The sequence below is a fragment of the Limanda limanda genome, chromosome 22, assembly GCF_963576545.1.
Source record: "Limanda limanda chromosome 22, fLimLim1.1, whole genome shotgun sequence".
NCBI lineage: Eukaryota > Metazoa > Chordata > Actinopteri > Pleuronectiformes > Pleuronectidae > Limanda > Limanda limanda.
In genome coordinates, this window is record NC_083657.1 from 5613578 (window position 1) to 5623880 (window position 10303).

The window sequence follows — 10303 nt, forward strand, 5'->3', positions numbered from 1 at the left end:
TGTGTGTATGAAAAACGTGTGTTATCTGATGAAAGATGCATTGTTAAATATCTTTTATTTAGAAATTGAAAAGGAGTTTATCAAATACGCCATTTGTTTAAACTCACATCTTGATTAGGAATCTTAATAATCACAGCACATTAAGAAAACTCTCCCATACGAGGTTGATGTGGCCGTATTCTGGCAGTAATCAAATACACAAACAAACATAATCAACACAGACAAACAAGAATTAAGTGCACGTTTGTGTTGTTGCTGCTGGGGGCTCAGAGTCGACAGCCCATCCCCCCCGTCACCGTGACCGTCTCTCCGGTGATGTACGAAGCTTCGTCCGAGCACAGGAACGCGATCACGCTGCCAATTTCTGCTGGCTCGCCGATTCTGAAGGGAAACATGAAATATAGTCATAAATTATTCACATGTGTTTATGTATATATATATATAATACCAAGGACAAGTTGACGAGTGACATGTACCTTTTGATGCTGAGCTGCTTTTTGAACTCGTCCATCACGTCGTCATTTCCCCACAACTGAGTCGGGACAAAGCGGTAAATTACAAATCATCAGGAGAATAGGAACAAAGAGGATGTGACGCCGGAAACAGAGAAGTGTAAACAGTGGGAGATTTATAACTGATAATGAATCCCCCTGTCAATCCTGTCCTCCCCTCAGACATTTCATTGGCTTTTTTCAAAGGGGAATTTTTATATTTTTCAATCAAGCCTTTTATTGGTGAAAAAACTAACATTTATAAACTTTGGGCCCAGGTTGAAAAATACCAGAATTTCACTTTTAAAGGAAAATGATGGCTGTTACTAAATATGAACACTAGGGAGCAGCAGTACCAACTTAATGTCTTACTTTACCTCTTTGGATTTATCAGCATTATTATTCTGCTCCATTGCTCCCTCTAGTTTCTCTCTCTATCTCTCTGTGTGTGTGTGTGTGTGTCCTCCTCACCCCAGAGCTGAAGCGGGTCCTGATGACTCCAGGGGCCACGCAGTTCACTCTGATGTTGCTCTGGGCCAGCTCAGGGGCCAGCGCCCGGGTCAGACCCAACAAGGCTGTTTTACTGACGCTGTACGGACCCAGCGCCTGCAGCAACATGAACAAACTTCACTTCAGTCACCACTGATTGTTCCTCCTATGGGACACAAGCACTGGGCACGATTTACCGGCCACTTGTACAATGTAAAATTAATAATTCAGAGTTGGAAAGTTAAAACAACTCTGGTGCACTGACCTGCATTGGTTGGTATCCAGCCACCGACGACACAAACACTACATTTCCACCTCTAGAAGAGAAAAACACAGACTTCAAATCATTTCAAATTCAACAGTGTTATAGTCTTTATTGTTTAGATAGATAGATAGAGAGATAGATAGAGAGATAGAGAGATAGAGAGATAGAGAGATAGAGAGATAGAGAGATAGATAGATAGATAGATAGATAGATAGATAGATAGATAGATAGATAGATAGATAGATAGATAGATAGATAGATAGATTACTTTATTCATCCCCCAAGGGAAATTAAGTCGTCATAGCAGCCGGTATATTTGAATACAATTAAATACAATACAATAGAATAAAATAAAAAATATTGAGGTAGAAAGAATAAAAACAGAAACACAAGATAAATAGGTAGATTAGGTGCAGTGGCAAGATGATGGTAATAGTGCTGATGATATGATGGTAATGTTATTGTTAGACAGTATATTAAAATATTACAGTATATATAGTATATAATATAACATAATATATATTTATATATGATAGTAATTATACCAATATAATAGCAGTATATAGTAATATTGGCAGCAACAGTATATATAATAATAATAGCAAATATAATAATAATAATAATAATATGTGCACATGTATAAATATGTGTATATAGACTTATATATACAAAGAATATACAGAGAGTATGATATAATATGATATATAGTGTAAATATAAGTATTTGACTATACAATAGGTAATATAATATACTATGAGTGTAAGAATATGTAGACAGAGTGTGCAAAAGCAATATTATTGTATAAAATGATATATAATATCAATATGGTTTATATTAACACACATCTTGCCGAGCACATTCAAATGTATCATCTTCTCTCACTCACCCCCTTTTCTCCATGTGAGGCGCCACCAGCTTGGTCATGAGAAAGGCCGACTTCACATTTACAGACAGGATCTAGGAGCGGAAAGACGTTTCAGCTAAACTCAAATTTGAAACACGAAGATGAAACTGTATTAATTCTTCTGATTATTCTAACTTATATTCAGGTTCATAACCCGGAGCCTGGTTAGCACCTTGTCCCACACGTCCTCTGTGGAGTCCATGATGTTTCCGAAGAAAGGGTTGACCGCTGCGTTGGACACCAGGATGTCGATTCCACCGCACTTCTCCAGAGTCTGTTTCAGAACACACAGGGGAAGATTATAAATGAGGTTATAAGTAAAAAAGAATCACTGAAAGACTGAAGATTATGAGGGTTTCAGTAGACAGGAGTGTTTGATAAAACAAGAGGTATAACTAGGGTTGCAAAGGGGCGGAATTTTGGGAATTTTGAAAAAAATAACTAAGCAAATTAAACGCTGAGCAATAAAAACATTATTGAAAACTCTATTTTAAAGATGTATGGAGTGCAGCACACGCTTCACGTTGAGTTTCAACCCTCCACTGTGCATTCTTCCATCACATGCACAGATAACTCCCAGCATGCTTCACTCTACAGCAGGGCTATTGAGGCCTGCTGTAGTGTGCAGGACTAGTCAGGTACGTTTCAATGATATTACTGGGGAAAATATATTAGCATGCTGATTGAGGACTGTTCATCTGTTCATCTAGCCTATTTCCATACATTTATCCATCAATTGTAAAATATGTTTACAGACGATTCCAATTGTTTGGCTAACTATTTATATCTCTGGCATTGCATTAGTGTTTTTTTACAAACTTTTTTCTCATCTTATTCTACAGAACAATGCCACGTGCACTATCTCATGTGTGGAGACATTTCACCCCATCCAATGTAGAAGGAAAGGCTGTGTACATTTGCAAATACTGTGCAAAGACCTATGTTAAGAATGACACAACGATGCAGAAGCATATAGTCAAGTGCCCAAAGTTTCCTCAGGGCTCAAATCAGCCTATGACAAAACAAAATGTTTATATTTATGTCTGTATATGACAAGGTAAATACAGTTAGTATAAATTATTCACAAAATGTCCAGTTTATTCCCGTTAATTCCCGTATATTCCCGTTAATTCCCATGGAAAGTTTCCAACTTTGAATATTCCCGGAATTTTGCAACCCTAGGTATAACTAACAACCCAGTCCTATTATGTTGCCTCCTCACCAGTTGAACCAGTTTCTCTCGGTCTTCTCCTTTGCCCACGTTACAGGTGGTGCCCGTCACTTGGATGCTCTGGCTCTGCAGCAGCGCCACGGCCTTGTCCACGTTGGCCTGGCGCCGGCTGCTCACCACCACGTGGGCGCCTCTCTTCCCCAGAGCCTCGGCTGCAGCCAGACCGATTCTGAGGACGGTGGATAGAGGAGCAAACATCATGAATGCGATGTTTGTTTTCACTTTCTTGAACATTAATAAAGCGTTTTCATGCATTTTTGTCGATTTCACCAGACAGGTTCAGGAGACTGGTGATTATGAGTGCGTGCAATTGATTCAGATCACAATCAAAATCAAGATCTGGTGCATTTAAATGTGGTTTCATGAGGTGACTGTTTGGCCTGGATTTAAAATGCAGGTGTCAGGCATGGTTCTTACCCATCTGTGGAGGCGGTGACAATGGCCACCTTTCCAGCCAGGCTGCTTTGGGACATGCTTCTCCGGGCAGAGACAGTGTTGGTCCTCAGGATCCTGAACACACTCCTCAACATCACCTGAGGACACAGAATGGACGTGTGTGTTAATGTGTGTGCGTGTGTGTGTGTGTGAGAACACTGGGGAAGTAGGGCAGAGGTCACCGGAGCTATGGCAGCTGAGTGACATGATCAATAAAGATTTCAGGAATTTAGGATTTTAATAAGTAATGGTGATAAACTAATGGAGACGTATTGATCCAAGCAGCAGTTATGATCCAACACTTTTTTACATGTGCAGGTAACTCGGTGCAAGTTGGTGCATTTGTGTTTATTTTGAAATCACGTAAACATGCATTAGTGCAGATGTGATCAGGAGCAGCAGCTCACCCTTCGGTTTGTGCAAGGTTCAACACGATGTTGTTCTCAGGAGGATTCGGTTAAAAACACACTCAAAGTCCAGTGTTAGGACCTTTAGCTACCGACGACTCACAGACACAGACAGTGTTTTCCGGGTAAAAGTCCCGCTGTCAAAATAAAAGCCTCCACCAAGCAGTCGCTCGTATTCTGTACTTTTAGAAATCAAATTCCCAATAAAATTAGCATGAGATTGAATTCAATGGATTTGAAATTTGTTGTAGTATCCAAAAATAGCAAATAAAGTGGTTCGTTGTTGTATTTGTCGAAACACACAGCTGAGTCCTCTGATTTACGACGCTACTCGAGCGACCTCAAAGGCCACTTAGAAAAAAACGAGCCAATCACAGAAGCGCCTCACCGCCCGCTGCGCTCAGCCGCTCGATCTCACAAATCCCTGGATGGAGCTCACGCACGGCTCCGACACTCCACTTCCGCTTGTAGATCAGCGGAAGTACAGGTTCGCCAGGAGGGCGGCTACCGAGCTGTTGTCATCGGCGAAAGATGATTGAACGTCGATGGCCGCAGATTTTTTCACGCCTGAGAAGAAGAAGAAGTGATTCCACGCAGCGACGACGTGAAGGAAGTTTATCGTGAGAAGCTCCAGCGAGGTAACATCCTCCCGCCGCATTAGCTTCTCCATGCTAACGCTAGCTCCGGGAGCTAACGGGCTCTGGTGCTGTTACCCGGCGGTGCCATTGTTGTTTTGAACTGAACCTTAGATGAAGAGAAGTCATCTGTGCACCGATGCTAACTGGGATGCTAGCGTTAGCATCTAGGCCGCTAGAACGGGTATATACTGGCACTACAGCTCGCTACCAGTTCAAGTAGTCTAATGGTTTAGTCCGGGTATGCGGGCACATGCGGGTTAGAGTGCGGGTTAGCAAAGCGGGTGCACGCCACTCGGTTATCTGCGGGTGCTAAGCTAACGTTAGCCGAACGGGGAGGGGGGAGGGCTGCGTGTGAAGTAGCGTAACTGGGCGTAGGGGGGGGGACGGACGGACAGGTGCGTCCCGGTGGCGTGTGTGTGTGTGGTGAGGACATCAGTGTGTGGATTAACGTGCTGTGTGTGTGTGTCTGTGTCTGTGTGTGTCCGTGGTTTACAGTGTGTGTGATGGCGGCCGACGAGGCTCTCTCGCTGTGAGATGTCCCAGTCCCGGTCCCAGTCCCAGCTGAGCCCCGGTGGTGGCGACCAGTATGAGCCCCAGCGACCAGGACCTGTGAGATCCAGTTCCTCCTTTTCAGGTCCCGGCCCAGCCTCAGGTGTGATCAGTGCAGAGGAACCGCTGTATGCAGAGACAGAGCTGAGTTGGTGATTTTTGCAGCAAAGACCAAAGATGGGCCCCTTCTTCAAATCCTTTCCGTATTGTTTGTCACACAAACCGATGGTCCAAGCAAAGTCTTTGGAAAGACAGACCTGCCACCTCTGAAGGTTTCTACCTGGTTGGGTACTGACGATTAAAAGACTGGCAGTGCATTCCCCGCTCCAATCATTGTAGAAAACCCTCCGGTTGTCTTTGGACAGTGAAATGCCGGAGCCGAGAACCTGAGGCTCAAACATCAGGTCTGGAGCAGGGCTGAGGAGATCCTGGTCCGGATCAATTAGAGTAAACAAGGATCCCCAGAAGTGTTCTGCCTGCTCCATCATGTCTTCCCCATCCTGTTGAATCGCTTGGACGAGTTTGTCACGGTCGCTGCCGGGCAGCAACCCTTTCCTCAGGTCCACGGCCTTGGCCTCCTCCACATCCTGATGCACCTGTGAATACATCTGCAGGAATCTGAAGGTGTCCTTCTCGCTCTGCGCCACCTGCAGGCTGCTCTTGCATGTTCTTAAGGCCCCCATCCGGGCAGAAACTGAAGTTCGGACGCTGGTCAGGGACATATCACGCATCTTAGTCACAGCCTCAATTAGACGCAGGCTCGAGTTACTCAGCATCTCTCTTTCTCTATTTTCCCACTTTTCCAGACTCCCATTCTCATCATCAGTTTTCACCCCCAGGGCCTTCTGCTCACCTGGGAGCTTCTCCATGAGCTCTTTGTGGGCTGTGGAGAAGGTTTTCATATTGTGAAGGCGGTGCTGGTCTTCAATGGCGCAGGAAACACACACACAGGTCATATCATCCAAGCAGTAGTACTCCAGGAGTTTGCCATGCTGGGGGCATTTGGTGGTGCTACACAGAGCCATGGGTTCGGTCAGGGGATGAGTTTGGAGTAACACCGGCGTGGTCAGGTGGACCTGCAGGTGCTGTCCACACATGGAGATCTCACATTTCATGCAGGTCTTTCTGGCTGGTTTCCTGTCCTCCTCTGTGCACATGTCGCAGAGGATAACATGCTGCGTGTCCTTTGGCTGATTGCCAGACATGTTTCAAAAAGTCCGGATTCTCCTTGAGTATCTTTAGAGTTGGACGATGTCCTTAGGATCCTTCTTGTCCCTGGAATAGAAACCGAATGTTGCTGAAGTTAGTTCTTCACCGTCTCAGTCTCTCCCCACACAGTCTATGAGTCCGTCACAGCTGCACTGAAACAACAGTTCCACTCTTAAGTTTCGTTTCCTACATTTGACGGACCCTAACACCCCTTGGTATGGAAGCCCATTTCCGCCACTGTGATGAAGAAAATAAAAATCTGTATCTCATAATTATGACTAAGCATCTCTAAGCATAATTATGAGATCATCTACAAGTATACTATATTTTATTATATAACATATCTCCTCATACATGAAGTACAAAGTATACTTACTGGTTTATTCAGTACTTTTCCAAGAATTTCACTGTGCGACACCCCTGGGTATGGAAGCCCATTTCTGCCACTGGGATGAAGAAAATAAACATCTGTATCTCATTATTATGACTTAGTATCTCATAATTATGACTTAGCATCTCGTCATTATGACTTAGTATTTCATAATAATGAGATGCTATGTCAAAATTATGAGATACAGATTTTTATTTTCTTCATCCCAGTGGTGGAAATTATGACTTAGTATTTCATAATAATGAGATGCTATGTCAAAATTATGAGATGCAGATTTTTATTTTCTTCATCCCAGTGGTGGAAATTATGACTTAGTATTTCATAATAATGAGATGCTATGTCAAAATTATGAGATACAGATTTTTATTTTCTTCATCCCAGTGGCGGAAATGGGCTGCCATACCCAGGGGTGTGGAACAGTGAAATTCTGGGAAAAGTACTGAACGGACCAGGAAGTGTACTTTGTACTTCATGTATGAGGAGATATTATGTTATATAATAAAATATAGTATTCTTAAAGATAGAAAAACACAAAAGAGAAAGAAAATAAACTCCAAATTAACTAATGCTAACAGAACTGTTACACGTGTATATATTGACTCCATGAGGAGATGTTTTCACTCTTTTCCCAGCATCATTTATAAATCCCATCATCTCAGTAAATACCAGTGCATCAGTCTGGTTTGTCCTCTGCTCACATGTTGCTCAGGACGACTCAGACTGTTTGTCTCTGCACGTGCAGCTCGTCAGACTTGTTTTTAAAAGAGGGGAGATCTACTGTTGTTTTGAATCTGCACTGATGGGGACAAATCATCACAGAAAGACTACAACCTTAGACTACAAATGTTAAAGCCATTCTATGTAACTTTTCCTTTAACTAGCAACAGCGCCCTCTGCAGCCATATGTGGTGAATCATTCTGTTGAATCTGTCTTTTCACAGCCCATCAGATTGTCAAATGACGAATGAGCCTCTGTGGGCAACGACCAATAGTTTGAGACTTTTTGTGTAGACAGTTTATTAGTCAGCGATATTTATTGTAGGTGTTTCTTGTCTAGCCGCCATTTTGTCTAATCTCTATTAACACTTGTGTATAATGTGCATATTTAAACTAAAAGACAAATCACACCATAAGCCTATCTCTAATCCAATAGCACTACATTACCATTTGACAGCTTAAATGTGACATTTCTATTCATGTCATGAAATCAAAAGACTTTTCCCTTCAGAGGTTTTTCCCATGTACTTCTTTGTATATTGATTAGCAAAGACCATAGGTGACCCACAAATTACACAAGTTCACAAACAACCTCTGTGAAGCGACCACCAAGGATTTTTCCGCAGGGACAGTTTTTCTGGTTCATGACACTGCCATATTGTTGTCTGTAATAATTGGCTTCCTTGTAATCTCTTCCACAGGTGCACTTCCATTGAATCTGGGAAGAATTTGCACTGCTTTGTGCATTTTCCATTTCCAGTCGAAAAAAGGGGACCAGGCCCGGGTAGTTGACGTTGTTAATCGCAATTGTGACTATTTCTTCCCTCCGGTGCAGTCCACTTCTTCTGAAGAAGGACAGCGAGGAAGCAACAGAATTCCAAACCACTTCCACCTTTTCAGGTCCCGGCCCAGCCTCAGGTGTGATCAGTGCAGAGGAACCGCTGTATGCAGAGACAGAGCTGAGTTGGTGATTTTTGCAGCAAAGACCAAAGATGGGCCCCTTCTTCAAATCCTTTCCGTATTGTTTGTCACACAAACCGATGGTCCAAGCAAAGTCTTTGGAAAGACAGATCTGCCACCTCTGAAGGTTACTACCTGGTTGGGTACTGACGATTAAAAGACTGGCAGTGCATTCCCCGCTCCAATCATTGTAGAAAACCCTCCGGTTGTCTTTGGACAGTGAGATGCCGGAGCCGAGAACCTGAGGCTCAAACATCAGGTCTGGACCAGTGCTGAGGAGATCCTGGTCCGGATCGATCAGAGTAAACAAGGATCCCCAGAAGTGTTCTGCCTGCTCCATCATGTTTTCCCCATTCTGTCGTATCTCTTGGACGAGTTTGTCACGGTCGCTGTTGGGAAGCAACCCTTTCCTCAGGTCCACGGCCTTGGCCTCCTCCACATCCTGATGCACCTGTGAATACATCTGCAAGAATCTGAAGGTGTCCTTCTCGCTCTGCGCCACCTGCAGGCTGCTCTTGGATGTTTTTAAGGCCCCCATCCGAGCAGAAACTGAAGTTCGGACGCTGGTCAGGGACATATCACGCATCTTAGTCACAGCCTCAATTAGACGCAGGCTCGAGTTACTCAGCTTCTCTCTTTCACTATTCTCCCACTTTTCCAGACTCCCATTCTCATCATCAGTTTTCACCCCCAGTGCCTTCTGCTCACCTGGGAGCTTCTCCATGAGCTCTTTGTGGGCTGTGGAGAAGGTTTTCATATTGTGAAGGCGGTGCTGGTCTTCAATGGCGCAGGAAACACACACACAGGTCATATCATCCAAGCAGTAGTACTCCAGGAGTTTGCCATGCTGGGGGCATTTGGTGGTGCTACATAGAGCCATGGGTTCGGTCAGAGGATGAGTTTGGAGTAACACCGGCGTGGTCAGGTGGACCTGCAGGTGCTGCCCACACATGGAGATCTCACATTTCATGCAGGTCTTTCTGGCTGGTTTCCTGTCGTCCTCTGTGCATATGTCGCAGAGGACAACTTGCTGCCTGTGTCTTTGCTGATTGCCAGACATGTTTCGAAATCACAAAGTCCGGATCTTTAGTGTTGAACGATGTCCTTAGGATCCTTCTTGTAGCTGGAATAGAAACGTAATGTTGCTGAAGTTAGTTCTTCACCGTCTCAGTCTCTCCCCACACAGTCTATGAGTCGGTCAAAGCTGCACTGAACAACAGTTCCACTCTTAAGTTTCGTTTCCTGCATTTGATGAACTGTAACACCCAGGGGTGTGGCACACTGAAACTCTGAGATAAGCACTGAACCAACCAGGATGTTTACTTTGTACTTCATGTACGAGGAGATATTGTGTTTTACAGTCCTGCTCAACATTATTGGCACCCAAGAAGTTTAAGTACATAATGTGGACTGTCTCCTGAAAAAAATGAATCAAGTGAAACAAGTTATTTGTATAAAGAATTTGTGTTTGATACAAAAGAGCAAATGATAAACAACAATTTTAATCAATGAACAATGTTGGAAAAATAGAAAAACTTAAATTTTGCTGCGTACCTGATATTGGTACCCTTTGCTGTAAATCAGTATGGAAACACACCATGAATCACCTTTGATAAA

General features: G+C 43.6%; 3 protein-coding genes across 3 annotated transcripts; all 3 read right to left on the minus strand.

Moving 5' to 3' along the window:
• Window positions 1-194: 194 nt before the first annotated feature.
• On the minus strand, window positions 195-4599 carry LOC132996051 (dehydrogenase/reductase SDR family member 4-like). Its single transcript, XM_061066351.1, has 9 exons — window positions 4223-4599; window positions 3798-3913; window positions 3372-3549; window positions 2322-2423; window positions 2132-2202; window positions 1246-1297; window positions 963-1097; window positions 477-532; window positions 195-381 (listed from the first exon to the last, which is right to left on the minus strand). The coding sequence occupies exons 2-9, from the start codon at window positions 3908-3910 to the stop codon at window positions 267-269; spliced, it is 822 nt and encodes a 273-aa protein (XP_060922334.1). The 5' UTR covers window positions 3911-3913; window positions 4223-4599; the 3' UTR covers window positions 195-266.
• A 737-nt stretch (window positions 4600-5336) lies between these two features.
• Window positions 5337-6926, minus strand: LOC132996050 (E3 ubiquitin/ISG15 ligase TRIM25-like; the record flags this gene model as incomplete). Its single annotated transcript, XM_061066350.1, has 1 exon — window positions 5337-6926. A coding segment is annotated over exon 1 (1278 nt), but the record flags the coding sequence as incomplete, so codon positions are not given.
• Window positions 6927-7993: 1067 nt separating this feature from the next.
• Window positions 7994-10018, minus strand: LOC132995907 (tripartite motif-containing protein 16-like). The gene has a single exon (XM_061066151.1). It carries the CDS (start codon window positions 9744-9746, stop codon window positions 8298-8300), a length of 1449 nt encoding a protein of 482 aa, XP_060922134.1. The 5' UTR covers window positions 9747-10018; the 3' UTR covers window positions 7994-8297.
• Window positions 10019-10303: the final 285 nt, after the last annotated feature.